This window comes from Idiotropiscis lumnitzeri, chromosome 2 (genome assembly GCF_059441095.1).
Source record: "Idiotropiscis lumnitzeri isolate Australia: NSW breed Sydney's pygmy pipehorse chromosome 2, RoL_Ilum_1.0, whole genome shotgun sequence".
Classification (NCBI taxonomy): domain Eukaryota; kingdom Metazoa; phylum Chordata; class Actinopteri; order Syngnathiformes; family Syngnathidae; genus Idiotropiscis; species Idiotropiscis lumnitzeri.
In genome coordinates this window covers 15792311-15817676 of record NC_142392.1, presented here as the reverse complement: position 1 = coordinate 15817676, position 25366 = coordinate 15792311, and the positions used below count along the sequence as shown (strand labels likewise).

The following is a 25366-nucleotide window of genomic DNA, read 5'->3' as shown; positions in this document are numbered from 1 at the left end:
GCTTGTCAATTCCTCAAAATGGGGTCTGTTAACGTACGTCTCCGCCATTTTGTGACAGTTTTTTTTTTCATTGAGTAAAGGGGGTACGCGTAATGGTGAATGTAACCCCTGTCAAGAAGATAAGTTTTACAGTTGCACTCGGAAGGGATCAGGCGTGGGGGAGATTTTCATGCAACTCCCCCCGTGAAATTAAAGTTTTTAGGTGGGCCACGAGGGGACAAGACACGGGTTCTATTTATATTTAAGAGATGCTTTTGCAACAATGAGAAGCACTCCATTTGGAGAAACACGAATAGTAATTGGAATTAAGTGATATATTATTTCATTTAAGAACTGGAAAAGATTTCTTAAAACAAGTCGCTATCTTAAAAAAAACACATAACTTATATAGTATTTTTTAGTTTAAGATCCTCGTAACCAATCTCAAAATCAATTCGTGCATTCTAACTAGTTCAAACGGGTGGATTAAAATAAATTAAATGTTACCTGGTAAAAATAAAAACCTTAATCTAGAGATTTTAATTTAGTTGAGTTTATTTTTACTACAAGTATTTTCTCGTAGTCCCCCAGACTGTTTTATTTTAGCAAATGCAAATATAAGATGATTAAAGTGGTTTAGGGGTGATGTCCTGCAATTATTTTTAAAATTTCTGTCATAACTGTATTTTTCTTGTATTATCTTCAATTAGGAACTCTGAGTATATATTCCGTTTTAATAGATAGAGCAATAATAAATTCCTCTGTTAGTGTTTCATCATATCTCCCACATGATATTACAGTACAATATGTTATTTAATTTTATTTATGGGGGGGTAGTTTAGCAGTGGTTTTCATTCTGAAACAAATTGGGATGTCTGTGTTGAAAAATATTAACTTTTTAATGACTTGTGCAACAAGATCCCGTGTCAGTAATTATACAGTAGGCTATGTTTACAAGAATGATCCTTTTTTGACACACGTAAGCCTTAGTTAGTTTTCAGAGTTATTCCGAATTAGGATGTCTAAGAGGAAAAATATAAATCTTTTGCAGATTTAATTAGTAGTTTTTATTGTGAACCCAAACTAGGATGTGAGGAAAAAACAATTATTATTGTTATTATTTTTTTTAATAATAAAATACCGTGTTATTAGCCTTATACCCTACCCCCACGGGACATTGACAAGTCCCTCCTGACCCGTTTTTTTAGAGAATTTGTCAGACGGTCCCTAAAAAAAGAAAACAGTCTATTGTTCCAGCAGTCGCTCTGCCCTGGACCTAGTTGCAGTGCGGAGCTCGGCCACAGAGGGCGCTGCACGCACGGCAGGCCGGCCTCCGCGGCCTTCTCATCTTTTTGTCTGAGAACAGGATCCCTCTGCCGCTCTACAGTGTGTGCGATTGCCTCGGCGCCGCGTCCGTAACACACTGTCAAACCACTCCAAACGAATACAACCGCTACCAAAAAGCATTAATCGCACACGTCCCGCAATGGCGTGCCTAATCCGCCGGTAGGTCGCTCGTATTTGGGACTGTTCGTTTGGAACTTAGTCCGGGTAGTCCGCTCGCTGTGTGCATCAGTCTTTATTAGCGAGCCTGCCGCTCTTCTTGCTACCAGCTATTTCTTTAACTTTTTAAACACTCAGCTTCGCGAATGACTGAGCGCCGGCGGAGTATGGGATCGTTGGTGTCTTAGGAAGCAACCGAAGTGGGCTTTAACCGTTTTTGCATGCAAAAACAATGGCAAATTCGACGGGGAAAAATCTTCCAGATCAGCGAAGGAAGGGACAGGCTTTCCTGGACGAGCTGCGGCAATTCCACCAAAGCAGAGGGTGAGAATCGGGCGCCTTTATTCACACCAAATGCAACTTTGGGTTCACATCGAACGGCACTCTGACTTGCGCCGAGCTGTTATTGAGAGACATTTGTGCTCATTTGTGACGTTTTCTCCCTAGATCGCCGTTCAAGAAGATTCCTATCGTGGGTGGGAAAGAGCTGGATCTGAACGCTCTCTATTTCAGAGTCGTCTCTTTAGGTGGATTTGCTAAGGTAAGTGGAGAACCAAAAGTGGATTTTTTTTTGCACCCCGCTCCGTGCGGCTCGTGGACCTCTCCGCGACTCCCGTGTGGGCAGCCTGGGACGAGTGGATCCCCCCCGCAGACAGCCGTTAGTGGGTCGGTGTTGGCCTTGTGCTAGTTTGCCATGTATCTCTATTGCAATGTGCTGCCTTGTGTTGTTGTGCGCTTTCCATTGAGTGGCGAGCGCCGCGAGCCAGAGCGCACTCGGGAGCCACTCAAAATTAGCGGGCACGTTTAACATCGATTATCGCCACTCGGAAAACACCACGGAAGACGAACCGTGCCGCCGGGCCGCCGCTCGGCGCTCGACTCGCCGGGAAAAGCCTTCGTTTTCCCCCCTCTTTCCTCGCCATTTTCCTCGGCTTCATGGTCGCTCACAAAATGCAGGCCTCGCAGGCCCGCATAGTGAACACTGTCAACGGCACCGCACCGAACCCCGAATAAACGCCTTACCACCAACTAACACATTCCTCCTCTCCGCGGGCACAGTTTGTTGGGAGTTTGGCGTCGTTTGCGTGTTAGGCTAGCGTGGGAAAAGTCAACTTAGCATGTTAGCCGTGTTGCTAACTAGCTTCAACTGAAACGTTAAGTCTCCCAACACTTGTACATACACACTTGTGTGTCAAATGTAAATATACGCAAGGAATGCACACATTTGCGGCATTCTACCGCGCGGTGTGTTTATTCACGTCATTATTTACGCGTGCGTTAACATTTTTTTTTTTTTACTAACATTTTGATTTTCATCAGTCCTTATTGGGGAACCTGTAGAGAGAAAACCAGACTGTTCTAACGTTGCCGCTCTTTTCCCCTCATCTTGCAGGTGTGCTTTTATTATATTTTGTAGCCTTTCTTCTAACAACCCTTTTGCTCATCTTGCAGGTGTCTGACAAAAACCAATGGAATGAACTCGGGGAAGAGTTTAATTTTCCAAGGAGTTGCTCCAACGCTGCATTCGCTTTAAAACAGTACTACCTTCGGTGAGTAGCACGGTTATGCAGCTCTGTGCCTCCCAGGCAGCATGTGGGAAGTGTTTACAAGTGTTAGGATGCAATCAACAGGCGTTTTTTTTTACTCCTCTTGCTTGGAATCAGTGGCTTTATTGTGCCGTGACATCACAGGCCCTTTGAAAAACTATATGGCATGTAAATTTTTAGATCACATTTGTAATGAGCCCTTGACTTTTTTTTTTTTTTTTCGCCATCGTGTTTTGTTTTCATGTCGCAACAGTCAGCTGCCAGTGATGGGAGTTTGGCTCTTCTCGGCAGCTTAAGCGCTGTTCTCTCATCATATCCGATGTTCGCTCCTGTCATTGTCAGCTCTCGTCTGCTGGAAAAATCCACCTTTGCAAGCAGCGAGACCCGTGCGGCCACTTCTGCAGCTCTGTAATTGCTTCAGAAGCGAGCTGTCTTTGCATTTCTACCTAGTTAACGCTGCAAGGTGGCCAAGTGTAGCGGTTCTTTTCCCTCCTCTTGCGGCGGATGCTCTCAGTTCCTTTTAAGATCACAGATGGATACCCATCAGCTTTTATTAGCGAGACAAACGTCTATTAGACGGCTTGCTGTCTTAAGCGAATGGGAGTATTTGAAAGGAGAGAGCGGAGCATATAACTTGACAGAAAGGCGGATGACAAGACGGTCTGTTGTGCTTTTTCCAGTGCATGCATGCAGTAATGGGTGGGAAGCTGTTGAACTCGTAGGCTCGGTAAATATGCAGAATTCCAGTTTTGCATGTGCAGAATGCTTGCGCGCACAATTGCGGCTGTCTTTTTAAGACTGATTTAAAAGAATAAGCGACCTTCGCTGACCACTGCAACAGTCATTTTTTTTTTTTTTTTTTTTAAATGATGTCGCTCTTTAAAATACTTGGTGAAATAGGGAGCAGCAAACACAGGCTGACAGCTGAGGGAGGCTGCATGCAGAATATATCTTTCTCGTGTCACAACAGCCGTTGGAACTAATTTGTTGATTTTTATCAAAGGAAGTTCAACGCAGTGGATGTCACGGGCAGCGAGCAACTCTGAGTGAACCCGGCGATGCTCGATGCTCGCCACCTGTTTTTGCTGACTGTGTATGATCGCTCATTGAATGAAAGGGGGGAAATTATATTTTCTTTGACCTTTTTATTGTAATCGCTGCAGGGTGAAGGTTTCCTTTTGGCTTTCCCCAGATTGGAGGTTGTCATGCGGCGTTATAGGAAGTTTCGCGCTGAAAGATACAAATGCTTTGTTGATATTTGGTGTTAACCATGGCGAGTCAGTTGAGCGACCACGTGTAGCTCCTGACTGCTCTGACATCTGCAAGCTACTCTGGAATGGCGGTGTTTTATTTATTTATTTATTTTTTTTGTAACAATTTAAGATTTGCATGTTTTTTTTTTTTTTTTTACATTTTTGAAACAGATTCATTCATCATCTTCCGACTAGCTAGAATACCGTGTCTCTAGAGTTTGCATGTTTCTCCCTTGCTTGTTTGGGTTCTCTCTCCCAGTCTTCTTCCTCCCAAATTCCGCAATCCACGGCAGGTTCATTGAAGACTCCAAATTGTCCATAGGTTGTGAATTTGAGTTTGAATAGTTGTTTACTTATGTGTGCTCTGTGATTGGCTGATGGTGTTCCAACTTGTTACCCTTGTGAGAATAATCCACCCAAAAAGAAAAGGACCCGTGGCGTTTGTGTTTCGAGCGCCGCTCGTTGCCAAACTTTTGAATGGTCAGTCGCACAATGCGCCGCGGCGCGCGAGTTCACTGTCCGTTCCATATGTGAATGTCAGCGGTAATAAGCGGAGACGCTTGCCAGATCCATTTCTACCGCTCGTTTTCAAGTCGTTGGGGCGCTAACGTTGACATCCGGAGCCGGCGAAAGTGCCGCGTTCGTTTTTTGTTGCGCTGCGAATCAAAACGTTGCGCTTTATATCAGACGGGATAGTTTTGGGTTCATTATCAAAATTTAAAGCGCAAGGAAAAGAAGAGCGATGCGAAAGCAACCTCCCCAAAATTCCCACCGGAGCGGCTCGTTTTAAAGCCCTAATCAACCTGATCACAGCTGCGGTGCAATGACCACAACCCATGATTTTTTTTTTTTCCTTTTTTTTTTTTTTTGCGCCGAGCTCCCCACCCTCACATCTTGACTTTCAAGTGAAACTCTCCCCACAACGATCCAAACGCTCCTTCATTAGAGGATGAACAAAACGCGGTGAGGAAATGAGCTCGTTGGGCATCACCGCGGTCTCGCCCCAATTGTGAACTTGAGGACAAGTCAGGTGACGCGGGCTTAACCTCTGTTTGCCCTCGCCGCCGCGGCCCCAGCGGGTGGGATGCAGGCCCACAAGGCACTGACATCTAGGAACCGCTCGCTCGCGCTGTCGGAGGCTCAAACTTGTCCATTGTTCATACTGACGGGCCCATGATAAAGATTTCCTTTTTAATGGCTTAAATGCGGCATTTTGCTATCTAACGTCCTCACGTCAAACGGAGCTTGAGAGGAAGATGTGACTTTTCAAACTACTATCAAATGGAAACGCCCGCTAATTGACGCGGAGTTGCTATTTTTTTTATTTTTTTTGTTGTTGTTGCCCAGTTAACAGTTTGAAACGACCTGATAGTTTTGCAGAATATTTCCACGATTACTGATTAGTTGTTTAAGCGCACATTCTTGTGCTTGGATGAGTTTTTAGTATTAACCTGTTTTTGTTCTTTCCGTAACGTCTTAAGATAAAGCCAAAGCTTTGGCTAATAGGAAAGTAGTAATTGGTGTCAAGGAAGTGTTTAACGGCTCTTGGCTGTTTTTAAGAGTTTTGTATGTCGCGAAGTAGTCAAGTTTACTCGGTTTGGTAGCAGAAATGACGGAGAATCTTGGTTCAATCTTTCAGTTTTCTCGGTTTGCAGAATGGCTACTAAAAAGCTCAAGCTAGCAGATTGCTAGCATGCGCTTCCCAAAATTTTTTCCCCCCTAATCTTCTAATCTGTCAACCATTTTTTTTTTTAATAGTGATTCTAAACATTACCCGGCAAGTGTCAGTTACGGGACGCAACCCACCAAATTTAAAAAAAAATTTGGATGCGGGCCACGTTGTGGTAATCTGAGCTCGCACTCATCTTGTTTTAAAATCCCAATGAAGAGCGGCGCTCATCCAAATCTGCCACGGTTGCGCGCACAAACAAACAGCAAGCACGCCTGTGAATGAACATCACCTTTTGATAAGCACATGTGCGACAGTTGACCTGCAAACAGCCGTTCAGCAGGTGTGTTTGCTTGTGGTGACGACTCACAAGTGTTCCCAAATAGCTCTTGAGTCATTTTTTTTTATGTGACGACATTTTCATTCTAAATGGCTCGGTTAGGGGACCTGTCATGGCCCATTCTAAGTCGTCTGCGTTTCACACCTTGGCCGAAACGGATTTCTTTTTACGTGGTGAACCGATGCCGTTAAATTCAGTCCTCGTATCCTTTTTTTTTTTTTTTTTTTTTTTTTTTTGCGGTATCGGCTCAACGCCAACACCAGCGGATGCATGCGTAAATTTTCTCTCGCGGAACCTTTGAGCCTGCACTATTAATGGCTGCACATCCTCCTGACCCCGAAAGCAATTATATTAACCGTCCTTTGCGCATTCTTAGTCAATGTCTGCTTTGTTTTGAAGCACCTTTCACTCAGGTTGCTATCGCAAGCGATGCTTCGCTGTTCCCACCTTGATGTCTCACACAGATGATGGCAACACGCAGCAAATTATTCCACTTATAAATGGGGGGGGGAGGCAGTCATGGTTGTGTGTCTCTTGGCAAATCAGCTTACTCGGGTGTAAACAAGCAGAGCGCCGTAGCGTTTGACTCTCTTAAGCCGACGTTGCAGTCTAAAAAAGAAGCTAATTTGTTGTTCGCTAAGAGGCATTCTATCCACTTGACGAGAAATTTCCTGGCCTTTGAACTGTTTTGCATCAGCTGTGTCTTTCGGTCTATTGCTGCAGACTGAAAGGTAGTCGAGCTGTGACGGCCGGCCTCTGGATAAAGATGAGCCTATCGGCGAGTATGGCTCAAGATCTATCTATCATGGACAACCTGAGGGCTTTTAAGACTTTGTGTTTGTGTTTTGACCTGCCCGCAGGCGGTGTCAGCCGCCTCTGACAGCCTCATCTCGTCTTCTCGTCTCCTCTCTGGCCGGAAGATTGACAGATCTGCCTTGGACTAGACAGGCGAAGCTCGGGTTCCCGCTTTTTTTGTTGCTACGGCTAAATGCACAAATCATCGGCGAGGACTTTTTGTTCACGGGCTTTTAATAAACAATAGCAATAAATTCTTAGGGGAAGACTGTTGTGATTCCAACAGCTATGCCGTCAAGGAGAAGGTCAGCTCCAGTCTGTTGTGAATCAGCCTTGTTAAAGTCTCACTGTACGGAAGGGGAAAGGATCATTTTTAGAAAACGCAATTGTCAGCACTTGCGTTTGTCTGACAACATGCACCAGCTTTGGCGGAAGAAAAAAAAAAAAAATTCCCCCCTTTCTCCTTGACAACAATCACTATGTTCTCAGTTCTGCAGAGGAACTGGCATCATTGTGAAAAGCCTTTTTAGATGGCGAGGCTGCTCGCTCGCCCGCTCGCTCAGATGCAGATGTTTGCAGCTGTAAAAGATTTGAGTGGTATTATTGCGCCGTCTCGTGCGCTGACCTTTCCATGCGTATGCGCCTGTCATACATTATCAGTGGATGCCGCAGGGGCTGCATTTAGAGCACCAAATCAGTGTTTTAGTCCTTGGAGTAATGTTTTGTCAGCTAGATTACGGCTGCGCCAAATAGCATCTTTACACTTTTACTCTGAGCTGTCAATCATCTACATTTTGAAGGGTTACTCAGTCTGGCGCATGAAACTCATCCGGGGATTATTGACGAAGCAGACTCTCTGGACCTTTTGCGCGACTTTATCCGTGTCCAGCAGGGGGCAGTGGAATCAAACACCAAGGGCAATAGGGCGGTAAAGCCCCGATTTTGTTTTGGTCATTTGAATGCAATGTACGTTATGTTTTTTTTTTTTTTTTTTAAATGTAAGACTAGCAGCTATATTGTTTATTATCTACAGCGTTCTCATGATGCTGACGCGCCACCATGCAGCGGGAAGGTCGGTGTTTTTTTGCCCGCCACTCGAGACGGCCCCATAAAATCGTTTAAAAGTCGAGGTGTTCGCTTCTCTAACCGAATCTAGGCGATATGATCTGCAGTCTCGCGGCCAGGCTTCCTGTTCGCCTCTTTGATCAGGAGCAAGGGTGTGAAGCTCACATTTCCTGTTTTTGACCCTTCACCCTAAAGCATTAAAATCAGTGGACTGGCACCTCCGCCAAGGCAACCCGACCAAATTGTAACCCAACTTGTGCATGTGGATTTAGCTTCGCTTAAGCATGAAAGGTGGTTGTTTTGATTGGTTGTGTTTTTCAGAAGGAAGGTGCAGATGATTTTTTTTTTTTTTTTTTTTTGCTGACGGAAATCCACATTTTTGTTTTCTTACAATTCTGCACATATTTCTGCATTATTCTCCTAGCAATAATAATCATAAAAAATGCGATTATTAAAGCTGTGCCAGTTGCTTTAAATTTTTGGGTTGGGTGATAATTGAAATAGAGGATCGTCTCACATTTTGCTGTTACAATCCACTTGCATTGGGGTCAAAAATCGTAATTTTAGTTTTGTTTACAAGGCTAAAATCTAAAAAAATTAATTGCTTGACCTATCTCCCGCCCTTCTTTAAGTTTTGTGGTTGTTTTATTCTAACCATGCTCAATATCACACTCACTCTGTAAAAGCATTAAAAATGAGTCTTTTATTGTGAGGAAATCAAAATACAAAAACGCTAAATGCGGCTCTTTCTCCACAAATGAGTATGTACAAAGTAGAAGAGGTGTGGAGCCCCTCTAAAAAAAAAAAAAAAAATGGCTCCCACCCATCTATAGCCATTATCTGCTTTTGGCCAGACAGCGGTTGATGACGCTGCATTGAGGCCCTATCTCTCCCGCTCGCCTTGTTCGCTCTCTCCTTCCCCGCCACGAGCGGCGAACGCGGTGTATTTATAGTCGAGCGTGTCACCCGGCAGCCAGCGGATGGGGGATTACCTCGACCATGATGAACAAGCGGGGGCCTCATTCGGTAACAGCCACTGGCTGGCCCTGTTGGTGACTCACGGCCACACAGGCACAGGCAGGGTTCGCCACACTCTCAGCGCAAAGGTATTTTTTTGTGTGTTGGCATGACTGACGACATGTTGTCTTATCGCGGAGAAGGAATGACTTAATTGCTCATGTTTGCCAAGTTCCTTGCAATTGTTTAGAGGTTGCATTTCTTGCAAATTTCAAAATGAATTATTGACATGAAATAGGACGAAATTTACAGGATTGACGTCATGCGCAGTCACAATAACGGAAGCAACAAAACGGTGATGTGGATTTAGTCGTGACGATTAAGAGCAGAAGTTGGTCCTTAAATTTAATTTCACATGGAACAAAGCCGCGAATCAAACCTGCGTTGAGATGCAAGAAACCTGGTGATATTTTTTTTTTTCGTCTGTCGAACGAACCTTCCGTCATGAAGAGCTGACTAAATATGTGGCGTGGTGCTCAAATTTCCCTGGATTCCTTGAACGCAACATAGATGACTGAAAATTAATTCAGTGATGCACTTTGTCTTGCCGAAATAGTCAGCTGTGTCTTTACTCGGTGTGGTTGTGATTTATGGAAACGCTACTTTGAAAAAAAAAAATCTCAAACTGCTTCCTTCCCTTACAATGCTGAGTGTCAATATTCAATATTTCGAGCTCAGCTTTTTATTGCCCACCATGGCACAGCATCTACTATAATTCAATTTTTTTTCTCCCCCAAGCCACAGCGTGTGTGACACTCAGGCTTGCAAAAGCAGCAGGTTACACTTTGCTCATCACTCTCCTTTTCTGCGCAGATACTTGGAAAAGTACGAGCGAGTCCACCACTTTGGCGAGGATGATGACGAAGCGCAGCCAGGGAACACCAAGACCTTTCTTCCAGTCGGCGCCATTCCCACTTCTTACAACTACCAGCAACATGTTGTATCAGGTACGCCAAATGCACTCTTAGAAGTTTTTTTTTTTTTTTTGCTTTTTGCGTCCGTCGCTGGGCCGGCAATGTTTTATGCATCAGGTAGATGGATTAAAAATTGCATTTGTGTCTGAACAAATTTCAAAAAAATCGGTTAATCCTCATGCTGATGCGATTACAGCGCCGCATCACCGCATCGGGCAGTCGAGTGTAGCATTTACACAACACATGGCGTCCTTGCGTGGTAACCACTTATTGAGATTTTTTTTAAATATTTTTTTTTTACCTTGTGTGTCGCTCATCACCTTTTCATTGCCGCATGAGGTTTACTCCATATTTCACCTCGTAGTGCTTTTACTGTGTTGGAACCGCGCCTGTGAGGCACGCGGTGAGCGAGCGACCGTTTGTTGGTGGAAGTTGATTCTGTAAATAACTTTGCTAAATCATTGTTAATTTTTTTTTTTGGGGGGGGGGGGACATGCATCCTCGGGATGAAAGCACATCCGAGAGAAGATGTATTTCGAACTAAATGTTCCGCTTCGTTGGCCGAGGCAAAAAAACAGCAGGAGGGAACTGACAAGACATTATTGATGAAAGGAAGAGAGCGGAAGTGCTTGTTGATTATTGCCTTGCCTCAGTTCAGATTAGCGCCTTCCATAATTCAGTTCATTTGCCCGCGCTCACTGCTGAATGTTTTTCAAGATTTCATTTTTTTTTTTAAATATGACTAACCAGGGAAAACATCACATTAATTGCTTTTTTTTTTTTTTTTTTTTTTTTTTTTTTTATTATTCTGTTCTGACATTTGTCCTTCCGGATGGATTTAATGACAGACACTTGATGATTTAATTTAAAATGACCTAATTGTTGGAACCTACCACGTTGGACAAATTGCTGCCTTTGCAATTTGAAAATTGCATTCTATTACACTTAGATGTCTATTTTTTTGTTTTTTGTTCGTTTGTTCCTTTTCGAACCGGTTTTATTGCGTGCTTGTCCGGTGTAACGGACTTGTTGATGCCAAATGATAACTGCTGTGCGACTCTTTTCCCTCGCCAACGTAGCATTGCGCTAAACTCCGAAATGTAAAAGAACATCATACAAAAGGAGATCTATTTTAGTCTTAGCCCCGCAGCAACGTCGCTCGTCCTTTTGCATGAAGCCTTGTTGTACAAGTCTCTCTTTTGTTCCGATCCCATGCAGGTGTTCAGGGTCGAACAGCAACTCGCGGGAATTGAATGGTGCAATTGTCGCTGGAAAAGGAGCCCAGATGATTTTCATTAAAACATCTCCTCTCAATTACGCATTTTTTTTTTTTCTTCGACCGTGGTTACCATCCCTGACACGTTTGCTTTACTGTAAATTAAAGAGGGAAAAAAAAAAGTCTTTCTTTGATGCCAAGGCTGCTCAATAATTACGCTGATAAAATCTTTCTCTCTGCTGATAATATGTAAATGCACAAAGCCACCAGACGACGAGATCAGTTCCTTTAGATGTCCTCTGCAGCTTCAAAAAAAAAAAAAAGACTGAGCAGTCCTTTGTTTTCTGCTGCCGACTTGGCTTACAAACGCTCTGACCCGTGAACAAGGTTAAAACTTTATTTGTTGTTGAAGGGGAGCATTAAACTTGGATCAGGAAAATAAATCGGAGCTTGACTAGCTGGCTGAGAGGCAAAAGTCGCTCATTGAGGTGACACTGCCTTTTTTTCTTCCTCCGGCTTTACAGTCACTAAGAAAAGCAAACCCGTTTGTGGGACATGAATTTTGCTTTGAAACGTGGATCAGAAGCTGCTCTTGCATGTTTAAAGTCTTCGGAGCAACCACTTTTTTTTATTTCCGGTGCCAAATTGCATCATCATAGGAATATTAAACACATGTTTTTTTTTTTCCCCCCCTTCTTTTCTTCCCAGACTATCTCCGCCAAAGCTACGGGCTGTCTTCTGATTTTATCCCGCCGTGCGACTACAACAAACTGGTGCTGTCTCTCCTATCGGGCCTGCCCAATGAAGTGGACTTTGCTGTCAACGTTTGCACTCTGCTCTCCAACGAGAGCAAGCACGCCATGCAGCTGGACAAGGACCCCAAATTGGTCACGTTGCTACTGGCCCACACTGGCGTCTTCGACGACTGTACGTTTGCGACAGCGTCTCTCCCGCCCTTCCAACTGTTGGATGTAAAACAAATTTAAAAAATGTATTCACCCCATGCTCTGTTTTTTTTTTTTTTTTTTTTTTGTAGCGCTAGGCAGCTTCTCCGGGGTGTTTGGTACCGACTGGAAGGCCAAAACGTCCCGGGATTTTATCAGGGTAATGTTTTGCCACGCTTCATGAGTTAAAATGAGGCAAAAAATTATGATAATGGACTCTTGTCTCAAAGAATGATTAATTTGTTGGAAATCGCTTACTAACAGCCCATTTGATTTTTTTTTTTGTTGTTTTTTTTGCTCTACGCCCCGTTCGCTCTCAGTTTTGGAAGGAGGTGGTGCAGGATGCTGAAGTCAGGGAGCTGATCTGGGATAAGAGCAGCACAGCACAAGGTAACACAGCTACCATGTTGTTTTTTTTTTAAAAAGATAAATAAATCACCTTGGACGGGGGTAAAAAAAAAAAAAAAAAAGATGCTCTTGTGATTTGACGCAAGTTAAAATGACCGATCCCACCTTTCGTTTGCAAGTGGCTTCTCAATGAAGACAATTCTTTGCCAGCTGCAGCCTCCTTCTTTTCCGAGCCAAAGCCGGTGATTGCGTAAAATGCTGCTGTCCACATTGTGGTTATACAAAAGATAAGGGGTCCAGAATTTCAAAAATGAATACAAATTATAATCAAACAAGCTTCCACTAAGGCTAAGCAATTTTATGGTTTTATTCAAGTTTATCGCTGAGGACAATATCTTATATAATGAAAGGTTCTCGCGTTACTTCAAAGTTCTCTGCCTCCCCTCTAATAAAACTAGTCGGTGTTTAATTCTGCAATAGTGCAAGCAGCTTCGTGGACTGGAGCGGTCGCAATTGTTGTTTGGCGCTTCTGTAGTTGCAAGTGGGCTTGCATTCGCATCATAACTCCAACGAGGGAAGAGCTTGTTCGCAAAAGCAAGTTGACAAGTTCACTTTTTTTTTTTTTAAACGTCTCTTAGCGACTACCCCCGCCCCCCCACAAAATAAGCAACAAGTGATTTTACTTCCCGCTACGAAACAGTCAACCGGAGCAAAAATCGTTTTTTTTCATCGCTCTGCTTTTGTTAGACAACCCAGCGGAAGGCAATCACTCACTCATGCTGAACATTTCCAAAGACATGTCCAAAGTTTTTGACCTGATGTATGTGCTGTACAAGCTGTAAATATTTTCTTGAGGTCGCCTTGCCTCTTCTGCACAACTCAAATGCAAATTAAAAAAAAAAAAAAAATCCAAGCTTTGTACTTAGACGCTGTATTGTAGTTTTATTTATATATATATATATATATATATAACATTTTATTTATTTTTTTTTTATTTATTTTTTTAAGGCTTGTCCCCGCACAACTCATTTCTGTGCAATTTGTGTTCACTCTGGTACATAAGCATCTTAACTTGATTTTCCAGAATGTGAAAAGTTGTCTTCCTCTGTGCCCTGAGAGGTGACTTGCAGGAGGAAAAATACTAACTACAAAACTATTTCAAAGCTTGTTTAGTATCAGGAGTAATAAAACAAATCCTAGATTGCTGGGAAATCAAAGCTCGACGTGTTTCGAATAATGCCATTGCCATTTGCTTTTCCCATAAACAAAGGGGCGAAATTATTTAAATAGGAAATTGGAATTTTATGCGTGTATGGGGGAGGGGAGGCATTGGAGCGATTATTTTAACGCCATATCTCAGCCCTAGTTTCTGTTCAGAATATCCAGTCCACATTATTGCACTTTCCTTTCTTCAGATGGTACGTCAGTAGCAGAACGTTGGCAGAGCCTCTTCCACCCACCGCGGAACCTGGGCATCAGCGACATGGAGGCCCAGCGGGTGCTGCAGGTCGCCGTCATCCTGCGAAACCTCTCCTTCGAGGAGGCCAACGTCAAGCTGCTGGCGGCCAACCGAACGTGCCTGCGCTTCCTTTTGCTCTGTGCCCACTGTAACCTCATCTCACTCCGACAACTCGGGCTCGACACGTTGGGCAACGTGGCTGCCGAGGTGAGTCTGCTGGGCGGTTTTAATCGATGGAAGTTCATTTGCAGTCTGTTCACAATTTTTGAGTGAATTGATATCATCACTTCGGTAGATGTGTGATAAGACTTGCGCAGTGATGAAGAAAACAGCTATGTGTCGCTATGGAAATATGCAGCGTTGGCATAATCGGTGTCATAATTAGCTGAATAGGAATTTCAGTGTTGTGCCCTAAAACCAAAGCAACGCCTGCATAAATAGTGCTATGATGTGGCGGCGGGGAAAAAAAAAAAATCCACATGATCTTGAAGAACAAATAATCGACCGATGGGCGACGTCACGTTCTCACATGCAGTCAATCCGAAACCCTGACGTCTTGAAACTGAGCATTCCGAAAGTAGTATTTCCAAATTTTCGACAGCCTCCGTGAATGATTTATGTATGTTAATTTACCGCTATGCAGGGAAATAACTCCTCATCAGAGTGCTATTTCTAGAAAATGTATGCAAAGAGCCCCCCCGATGCAGTCAGTTAGAGCTTTGTCGCCAGTAACGAGAGTGGCATTTTATTTTTATTTTTTGCATCCGTAAGTCACATTTGCACAACACATAGCATCAATGAATGCAAATGAAATATTTGTTTTATGAGAAAAATTTGTTACCATGTTTTATTTTACTCCACTGCCGTTGAACTTGACTTTGCTTCTTGCCCTCCCCAGTCAGCAGAATTATTTCATTTGCAATTCTCACTTATTTTATTTTTTTTTTAATTTATTTTTTGCCTTGCAGCTGCAGCTCGATCCGGTCGACTTTCGGATGACCCATCTGATCTTTCACACCATCACCAAATGCTTAATGTCCAGAGACAGGTTCCTCAAAATGAGAGGTGCGGCTTCTCTTTCACTGGTTCCTATAAATCTGTTGTCGCCACAGCGATTCCAAGCATCTCCTGTGGAATGTCTCTCTCGTCATGTAGCCATGGAGATCCTGGGCAACCTGAGCAAAGCGGAGGACAACGGCGTGCTCATCTGTGAGTATGTGGACCAGGACTCGTACCGGGAGGTAATGATGCTCCTCACCCTGCCTGACCTCATGCTCCTCATGGCCTCGTTGGAGGTGCTCTACCTGTTGGCTCAGCTCGGAGAGGTTCCCTGCAGCAGGATTGCCTCTGTGGACCGTAGCATAGGTAGGCGCCGAACAACAGCATGCCGAGCTCAAGTCTTGATTGTTTAATTTGAGGATTCTAGTGCGGTAATCCTGCTTTTTACTGAGAAAGCCTTTCAACATATTCAGCATTGATTTAATAAATTCAGAGACGGACAGCGTTGCATGTTAATTTGTTACGTCCCCGTAAGGCGGGGCATGCTCGGCCGATTCAACATGTAGAATCGGGTCGGGCGGCCAACTGTGATTGGCTGTTAGCTCGTGAATCCGTGCACTGGACAAGTGCGGGGTGTTGTAAAAGCGGACAAACGGTGAAATTTGAAGCTATTCCTCAAGATCAAAATGAACTTAGCTCAATTTTCACATCTACGGAAATGACAGCTGACTGGACAGAAGAGCGCGAAGATGAATTACTGTCATTTCAAGACAGGCCGTGGTCGTTGGACATCACCGTGAAAGGCTGCGCGGTGATTATTGCCACTTTTCAAGCATGCGCGGAACGTCCGGAGTAGTTGGCGTCTCCGCCGGCTTTTTGCGGCATGTTCTTCGGTCAATTTCCGGTCCGGCGTGCCGGCTTCTAGGCCGACGCGACAGTTGGTTACCATGACTGACGTCCGATTAGGTTGGAGGGGCCCTTACGTTTTCAAAATGAGCACTGGGACTTCTCCTCTGGACGTATTTTGGATTGACTTCTCACTGAACGAATTAGTCACGCTTGATCTGCCAAATGGACTTCCTATGTACTAAAATGTGTCAATTTTCCTCTCTCTCCCTGATCAGACCTGCTCGTGAGATTAGTTTCTGTCGACCTCCATACGTTTGGACCCGATGCCTTGACAGCGGTGCGGTTGATCGAGCATCAGGCCAATGCCGAACAGGCTACAGAAGTTCGACCGCAGCTGGTCGAGCAGGTACCTGCGGCCGTGCAGGGAGCGCCAGCCTCTAGTGAGTGTCCTTCACACACAAACCGTGACACTGCAAGCGCAAATAGACATAAAATAGAGCCTATTTATTTTACGGTTGCTCATTAAAGTCCAGATGTCGGCACGCAAGTGGAATTTTGGTGCACAATAATTAAAACGCCACATCTTTTATGTTGAAGCTTGATAAGAGTTGTAATAATCTGCTTTCAATGTCATTCAGACCAAATTCCTTCCAGTTTACCAGGGAGTAGTTAGTTTTACTTTTATCCCTTGTTTGCCAAGTTTTCTGCAGACTAATTAAATAAATAAATAAAATAGCAGTCGCTTTACATGAACGTGTAAATGTATGAAATTGCTTCAATCCCTCTATTCTTGATTGTAACACAAATTTACTCATTATTTTGTCTGACATCTAGTGGACAGTCTAGGGAAGGCTATTTTTGGTGATTTAGCTGAACCTGCATACTGAATTTTAAAAATTTTTTTATTTATATGTTTTTTAATTCATTTTATTTATTTTTTTATATTTTTAATTCATTTATTTTATTTATTTTTATATATTTTTTTTTTCTTTCTTCAGCAACGCGCGCTCCGGCTCAGTCCACGCAACCACCACCTGGCATAGTTGAACTTGATGGAGAAAAATTTACTTTACAATGGTAAGTCATCTTTGGAATTGCACTATTGAAATGAAATCTAGCCGGTCCGTTTAATCCCATGTGTCGATGTGTTGGTAAGCAGTGCATAATGTAAGCAATACTCAGTGATTTGTTTCTCCAACAGGCTAAATGCGCACTTTGAGACAAACCCCGAGGGCTCCGTGTCCCGGTCCGACATGTACTCGGAGTACCTTTCGACATGCAGCAAAATGGGACGGAGTAACATCTTGAACTCCACCGGCTTCCTCAAATGTCTACGGTCAGTTTTTATTTACGATGTTTGTATCATGTCTTACATAATGCTTGTGCCCTAAGGTGAGAAAAGATAAAACCAATGTTTAAAAGCGAGCAGTAGGCTAAAGCTATCGGAAGACAAATGAATTATTCAATATCTAATGAAACTTGACATTGGCGAACAAATGCGTATTTAAAATGAAGCGACTCCAAGGGCTATTTCACATTGGAGCCTTGTTACCATGCCAACTGCAGGACTGTGTTTCCCAATCATACGATGCGGCGGCAGGACGAGACCAAAGCCAACGGCCCCGTTCACATCCTCCTGGTGGGGATCAGGCGGAGGTCAATACCGCTGCCCGTCCAGCTGTACTACCAGCAGCCTCAACAACAGCAGGTGCCAGGTTCAGCACCCTCTCCTGCAGTTCGAACTGAAGCCCCTGCGGACCCCCAGACTACACCTCCAGGTAGAACAGAAAATTTGATGGGGAAAAAAAATGGTGATACTAAACAAAAGGGCCATTTTGACCTTAACATTTAAAGATCCTGTTATGTGAATTTCAGTTGTAAGTCGTGGGAAGGAAAGAAACTAACCAGTTCTTTTCTTTTTTTTTTTTTTTTTTTTTTTTTTGTGTGGTTAGGTGTCGCTCCTGGGAATCCACCACAGTTAGGCCGGCCACCAGGCCCGACGAGCGTAGGTAGCGCAATTCCATCTGTGCCCGCCAATGTGAAGGAGACCCCCAATGCAAGCCACCCAGCTGTTTCCCAGAATCCAGTGGCCCCGCACATGCCTCTACAGTTACCATCAAACACTCAGGCAGTCGTGCAACAACAACAGCAGCCGCAGCAGCAGCATGTCCGGTCTGGTCCAGTTGTCCAGATTCCAACATCCGCACCGGCCTCCCAGAACCACAGCCCCCAAAACCCGACGGTCCCACCTGTGGTTCAGCAGCATTCCCCCATGCTCCCTACCGGGACACCAGTCACGCTTTTTCAGCAGGTACCCCAGGGCCACATCCTCACCGCCAGAGTGCAAGGTGTCTGCCCCCCGATGTCCCAACACCCACCCCTAACGCAAACGCCACCTCTGTCCACACCGCAGGGAGCCTCTCCCCACGCAGACCCTCAGTGCGGCGTGGCTTCATCCGCACCAACCTCTTCCATCCACGTGACGTCAAATAATCCGCCGGCACCCACTTCCACGGGGTCACGTGTCACATTTCAGAATATCGCCCCCAAACCAGCGCCAAACCAGTCCACCGGCCCCGCAGCCACGATAGCCAACCAGCAGCCTCCGGCACAGGCTCAGAGTGTCGTAATAGTCAGTCCCAGTCCTCAGCAAAACCAAGCGTACAGTCCCGCCATACACCAAATTGTTCTTGCCAACCCTGCCGCCGTTCCTGGTGCCCAGTCTATTCAAATAGCTGGGCAGCCCGGAGCTCCTTCCAGCCCGTGCCCGCCTGTCGCGTCCCACCCGAATCCCCAAATCCAGCCCAATCAAACTGTCAGCCACGCACTGTCCATTAAACGACATCAACAAATGATTCCGCAAGCTCCTCCCTCTCAACCTACCTCCTCCGAGTCCAGCTTGATCAAACAGCTTCTGCTTCCAAAGCGAGGGCCTTCCACCCCGGGCGGGAAGCTCATCCTGCCCGCGCCACAGGTGCCCCCTCCCAACAGCTCGAGCTCACAGGTCATCTACCAGACGGCCTACAGCTCCCAGGTGGCGCCTCCGCAGCCTCAGCAACTGAACGTTCAGCTGGTTCCCAGTCAGGTCCAGCTCCTGCCTGGCCAGCTCATCTCGACGAGCAGTCCGGCCGCAATCATCCAGGCCCCCATGGCGGCTGGACAAGTCACATTTACTGTGGTCCCTAACACTGGCTTTAACACCTCCACCGCCGCTGTCGCCGCCGTCAGCCACGGCGCCGCGGCCCCGAGTGTCCCGTCGCCTCTGTTCTCGACGGGAAGCGTGCCCCAACAAGCTCCTGCGGTTCCACCGCTGCCGCCGGCTCCGCTCAGAGGGGACAAGATCATTTGTCAAAAGGAGGAGGAGGCCAAGGAGGCCACCGGCTTGCACATCCACGAGCGGAAAATCGAGGTTATGGAGAACTCCTCCATGGCCGACGGCGACTCCTCCAACGGGAAAACCAGCAACGGGGATGTCAGAGTAGGTGCCAAGCTGCTAAACGGTCGCAAGTGCATGGAGTCTAATCTACCTCCATACCACTCAGGGAACAGCCAGGGGACACTAAATGGCCCGGGTGCCGAGAGTCCCCCCGCTAATGGGAAACAGGCCCTCTCCCCTGGCCTTGACGCCGCTCTGGAGGGGAACCCCGACCCGAAAAAGACACTGGTCAATGGGGTGTGCGATGTTGACCGGGGCGACAGTGGTGTCATTAGCAAAAACATTCCAAATCACATTGCTTCCAAGCAGTACTTGGGGAATGGGGAGGTGGGCCCGACCGAGAAGAGTCACAGCTCAAGCCCCACCGCTCCCAGTCCGCCCCTCCAGCAGGACCCTGCCAAAGCCCAGCAGGCTGAACGCCTGGCAAATGGACCTCAGGCAGTAAGCACCAGGCCGCCCTCGGAATTAACAAATGGACCTTTAGGGCCTGGCCACGCCGTGCCCGTGCTAAGGCAGCAACTGCTCCCCAATTCCACCCTGCCCCCCACCATCGCCGTTACCTCCCAGAGCGCGTCGGCCTCCCCTGCAAACGGAGTCGCCTCGGAAGCCCGGGGCGTCAAGAGGCCGGCGGAGAGCGAGGATCGCGCGGCGGCGGCCGCGTCCTCGGGAATCCCCAACAAGGTTGGAGTTCGGATAATCACCATCAGCGACCCCAACAACGCGGGCAGCAGTTCCACCATGGTGGCCGTGCCCGCAGGAGCCGACCCAAGCACAGTAGCCAAAGTAGCAATAGAGAACGCCAGTCAGCAGAGGAACTGCTCACCCACACATGCAGCTGGCTCGACGGTGAGTCATTAGGAAGGATATGTCATGTCAGTGCAAATTGGTGTCAAATCTGCTTACACAGTCCTGTCTGGACTATTTATGAAGTATTTTTCAGTCTGTCCGAAAAGCAGTTGCCATCATTCAGTGTGAGTTTAAAAAAATCAAAAAAGGCTGCGAAACAAATCAATTCCGCCGTCAAGCCGGCGGTCGGATTGATGTGGAGGTTAAGAAGGTGAGGCCAGTTAAGACCATTTGGCTCTCGCTGATACAAACCTCCTACAGCGAAGCTGCTGAGAGAACAACTTGCGCCTCCAGAAGAGAGCTTAGGTTACATCTCAGCGTACAAAAGCACTCGATTGGCATGCATATTATAAACTACCGTAGTTTATCGTAAGTATTGCGCAAAAGTGTATAGAATGGATACTTGGCAGTTTTTTATGCATTTGCGTCACAATTTTATCTTTGGAAAGTCTTTTGATTTTGTTTCAATGTCATTGACTAGTTATATTGTGTGGGAATTGGCAGTAACTTGTCATTCACTCACTTTTTGAACATACAGTATAGCTCCAAATATATTTTCAGAACTCAAATGCATTTCCTGGAGCAATTCCCTCATGTGATGTCGGCTGCACTTTTTCTATAGCCGACTGTTACCCCGCCCCCCGCGACCCAGCCTGCAACCGCAGACAGCAACAGCCCTCAACTCCCCGCCCCCGCAGCGCCGCCCGAGCAAAGTAGGAAAGCGGGGCAGAACTTCAAATGTCTTTGGCAGTCCTGTAAACGGTAAGATGCGCGAATAGTCGTTCTTTTGCGTGCACTGCTTCACAATGTGCATATTTTTCGGCGTGGTATTGGTCCTTTAGGTGGTTCGAGACGCCATCCCAAGTGTTTTACCACGCCGCAACGCAACATGGTGGAAAGGACGCGTACGGAGGCCAGTGTCAGTGGGAAGGATGTGACCCGTTCCCGCGACAGAGACTGTCCTTCATCACGCATCTTCAGGTTAACAACCCCAAAAATTTGATGTTTGAGAACCATCAACCGAGATCATACTTTAACATATGTGAAACTTTTTATTTGTTTCTCTCCGCTCACCTCCAGGATAAGCACTGTTCTCGAGAGGCTTTGCTGGCTGGACTCAAACTGGAGGAACAGCGGGCACAAAGCCCCAACCCGACTTCTTCCCAGTATGTATATCGCTTGCGTTACACCCAACGTGTAGTTTGAATAACAGCCGAGAATTGTTTTCAACCCAACTTTGCGCTTTTACAGGACGCCGCCGGCGGCGGGCAGTACTCCGGCGACGCGACCACCGAAAGCAATCGTCAATCATCCGAGCGCAGCTCTCATGGCCCTCCGCAGAGGTTCTCGAAACCTGGTCTTCAGGGACTTCACAGTGAGTTTTTTTTATTTATTTTTTGGACAATACATTGTATCGAGAAGCGTACAAGGCCGTCTGTAAATATTTCGGACTTTCTACAAGGGCTGAAAGATATGAGCTACAAATTGTATTTTATGTCAATTTTTCTAACAGATGCATTGCGATTCGGTTTGTGATTTTCTTGCAATCGAGCTTCAAGTGCAATATTCACAATGTGCAGCAACATTTACAAATATGACACAAAATGGCGGCGCACCATGAAAATATTACCATGACTGTAAGAATACAAAGTCACTAAAAAGGTTTTGTGACGGGGCCAGTGGCTTTTCAAGGCACGACCTGCCGTACTACTCGCGTTCATCGAAATGTGATTAATGGAATCTATTTACTAAATAAACATGTGCCTTAGCAACGCTAAATTTGATTATTAATAATAAATTTGAGCACTTATCGTGTAGATCTCCAAACGTAGTACTGTGGGGCAAAATTGTGCAAATAACATTGCTGATATTGTAAATATATAATATACTTAATTGTCATGGCTGACGTCAGCCGTTAGCGTGTTCCAGCGTTTGTGCTAAATTGCTAATGTAGCCGCCGTCTTATTTTTATGTCTCGATGCGTACTAATTGCATTACCGTTAAGCAGTTCTAGCCGGACTTCTGTGACCATGTTTGACAGCATTACGTTGAGGTGACTTTATTTATTTATTTTTGACTAGTTCGGAGCTGGTTAGCGTTACCTATCCTTGCTCGCTTGCCACTGATTGGTTAACATGGAGGACCAGAGCCCTGGGGAGAAAAAAAAAAAAAAAAAAATGGATCTCAAATTCAAGGAATCACAATTTCAGTCCCAAAACGAAAAATCGTTCAGCTCTCCTTTCTACTCCACCTGAAAACATTTGTCTCAACATATTCCTATGCCTTCTTTCTCCTTCCTAGGATGAGAAGGAGGGCCCAGTGACCAAACACATACGACTAACTGCTGCCTTAACGTTAAAGAACATCGCCAAGCACTCGGACTGTGGTCGCATGTAAGTAACGGATTAACTCGAATATGCTGCTCGGAAACCGTGAGTAAAGTGGTCCCTTGGCTTCTGAGTGCCACCCTATTTACAAACCATCTGTTGAGTTGCGTTTCAGATTGAGTGAAAATAAAATCGGAGCAATTAAGAGAGATACTGGAATTCCCCCTTGTGTTAGGTCAAGGAGACAAATGGTCAAATGAAAAATGACAACACTAGTAAGGAGCTGCTGTGGGCCACAACTCACCCCAGACGCTCACACTGACCTGACTGGCCATATGCCTTGCTAGGCCACGCCCCTTAAAGGCCTTACCTTTAATGTTGAAAATGCGTAACGAAAAAAGTTTTGGGGAGCAACTTGAACAGTTTAATAGCGGTTCACTGGGGAAAATTGATTAGATTTTCTGTACAGTTAACCCGAATTTATGACAAATTGACCCACCGGTTAAAAGAATTGTAATTGCCCGTAGTTGCCACTAGATGGCGTCGTGTGTGGTGATGCTCACCAACTGCGAAAATCGCACGATAATCAACACCCTGTCAGGGACTACATGAAGCTCCTCGACGTGGTCATGAAACAAAACCTGCGCAAGTCAAGGTACCACTGTAGCCCGGAGCCAACAACTGACGCGTTTTTTTTTTGTTTTTGTTTTTTTTACTTTCAGGCTGGTAAAAAAGCACGAGCCTCACCTCTCGGTGCTCGCCCTAAGTAACATGGAGGTGTCCACCACGCTCGCCAAATGCCTTTATGAACTGACACGTTCGCTCCAGGCCTAACGCCGAAAGGACAACCTCTGGCAACCCCTCCGTCATCCTCGCGCGTCCACTGAAGGCGAGAGGAGCAAGCAGCCGGTGAGCTTGTCGCGAGTCTGGAAGGAAGCAGAGTGCAGGACTGAAGAACCTCCTTCTGCCGCGCCTGTCGCCAAACCGCCCTCCCATTCCCGTCGATCCTCAACTCCTTCAACCTGTGTTTGCAACCCCGCCGTGTACCCTTGTCCACACACTCAAAAAAACTGCCACGGGGTCTTCCACCAGCTGCCCATCACAGGGTGCTTTTTTTCCGACTGCTTGCCTGAGGGACTCCACCAACGAACACCCCCCCCCCTCCAAAAAAAAAAACTAAAATGAGCACCAAACATGAGCACATTTTATCAACGTTTTTTGTTATTTTGCCCTGTTTCACCCCATGAACTGATAAGTGAGTTCCGACTGAATGAAGTGTGACAGGGGCGGGCTTTGGAAGGCGTCCCACAGGGTTGGGATGGAGGAGGACTTGGCTGGCAACTGGCACAGACTTTTTATTTTATTTTTTATTTTTTTTTTATTTTCAAACTTGGTAGCTTGGTTTTCTTACTTGAGTCGATATATTTTCACTTATTTATTATTGCAATGAATACCATTACGATTAATGAGATAAAATCTTGTAAATATATTGTGAATATATATAAAGAAGATCCTCTTTCATGATGATGCAGCCACTGGAGAACTTGCTCTGTGGTGTTAATAGAAGCATTACTTTGGTAGGATTGAATAAAGTAGTATGTTTTTTTTTTGTTTGTTTGTTTGTTTGCTTTTTTTTTTTTTTAAATGATCCCTGGTCACTTGTATCTAATGTGATTCTATACTCAGCAGTGGATGAATGTACTTTTAAAAACCCTGTAAATACTTCTGCAAAGGTACTGATGCTGTAAAGCCTAGGGAGAGGGAAAAAAAAACAAAACAGTTTTTTGTGGAACTGTGACATTTTGTATTATAATACCTTGTAGAACTCATTTTGCTGGCTGAAAGAGTATGGAATAATATATCATGTCATTTTGTAGAAGAAAAAAAAAAATATTGAAGGTATTTTCCCCTTTCCGTTTCCTCACATCTTCCCCTCAGTGCGCACACACACACACAACAAAAAAAAAAATGGGAAAAAAACAAAAACAAGTGACATATATCTATCCACTGTAAGCGTTTTGTCATTGTACGGGCACAGTGCGCGTACCAAAATTTTTTTGTATTTGTAAATTGGTTTCAATACATGGAGTTTTTATACAGGTTTTCTCCTGTGTTCTTTGCTTTACGTGCAGGTATAATATTTTCTTCACTACTTTTTTCTATCTTAATATAGTGTGGAGTTTTATCGTACTATTTTTTCATTCTTAATACCATGCCACATTCCGGCTCACGTCCTCAAAGACTGTCCTCTCTACCGTGTGTTGTGTACCATTTATGACTGCCTGTCCTATTAGCATCTGACCGGGGGGGGGGCGACCCAACCATCCTCATTTCTGCCGTGTCTGTAGGATGTGTGGCTAAACATAGACCTAACAGTCTGTTAGAGATTGGCTTTATTTACTTTGGTGACTGTTTATAGTTTTTAAATAAAAACACTGAACATTTTGCATTTTCTTCTTTTTTTTTTTTTCTTCTGTAAAATATACAAACTTAACTTCTATCCTATATTTGCAATGAAAATCTTCCCATTTGAAAGGATGTGCGTCGCTTCTCCTTGGAAGGCGCGTTTTGACATTTAAAGAGGTTTCAAGCACCCGGATCCAGATTCTATTGCTGTTCTAATGTAAACAAATGTGATTTCTCCATTGTCGCCTGTTAACTTCTTTTTGATAATTGAACCCTTCATGACTTCACGGCTCCAATTTTTCAGCTCCTAAAATACATGTGGCACACTTCCAGATTCATCTGACTTATTTTTAATTATTGAGGGAGCACGATGAGAGTGGTTAGAAAATCTGCCTTGTGGTTTTGAAGACTTGCATGTTGTAGAATTTTTCTTTGTCTGAGCTTGCATCAGTTT

At 45.0% G+C, this 25366-nt stretch overlaps 1 protein-coding gene across 1 annotated transcript; it reads left to right on the top strand.

Annotated features, from left to right (window-relative positions):
- The first annotated feature begins 800 nt into the window (after positions 1–800).
- arid2 (AT-rich interaction domain 2) lies at positions 801–23668 on the top strand. The gene is made up of 21 exons (XM_088288753.1): positions 801–1806; positions 1930–2023; positions 2935–3032; positions 9982–10115; positions 12007–12225; positions 12335–12402; positions 12563–12632; positions 14006–14256; positions 15018–15114; positions 15205–15414; positions 16173–16337; positions 16896–16974; positions 17099–17233; positions 17464–17675; positions 17850–20179; positions 20802–20941; positions 21022–21160; positions 21260–21345; positions 21431–21554; positions 22481–22572; positions 23229–23668. Exons 1-21 carry the CDS (start codon positions 1715–1717, stop codon positions 23338–23340), a joined length of 4947 nt encoding a protein of 1648 aa, XP_088144879.1. The 5' UTR covers positions 801–1714; the 3' UTR covers positions 23341–23668.
- The last annotated feature ends 1698 nt before the right edge of the window (positions 23669–25366 follow it).

Bases quoted from the DNA above. Each gene is read 5' to 3' on its own strand.
- arid2 (XM_088288753.1), top strand. From the start codon at position 1,715: ATGGCAAATTCGACGGGGAAAAATCTTCCAGATCAGCGAAGGAAGGGA. The intron at 12,633-14,005 runs GTAACACAGCTA...TCCTTTCTTCAG, and splicing joins TAAGAGCAGCACAGCACAAG to ATGGTACGTCAGTAGCAGAA. The intron at 15,115-15,204 runs GTGCGGCTTCTC...CTCGTCATGTAG, and splicing joins CAGGTTCCTCAAAATGAGAG to CCATGGAGATCCTGGGCAAC.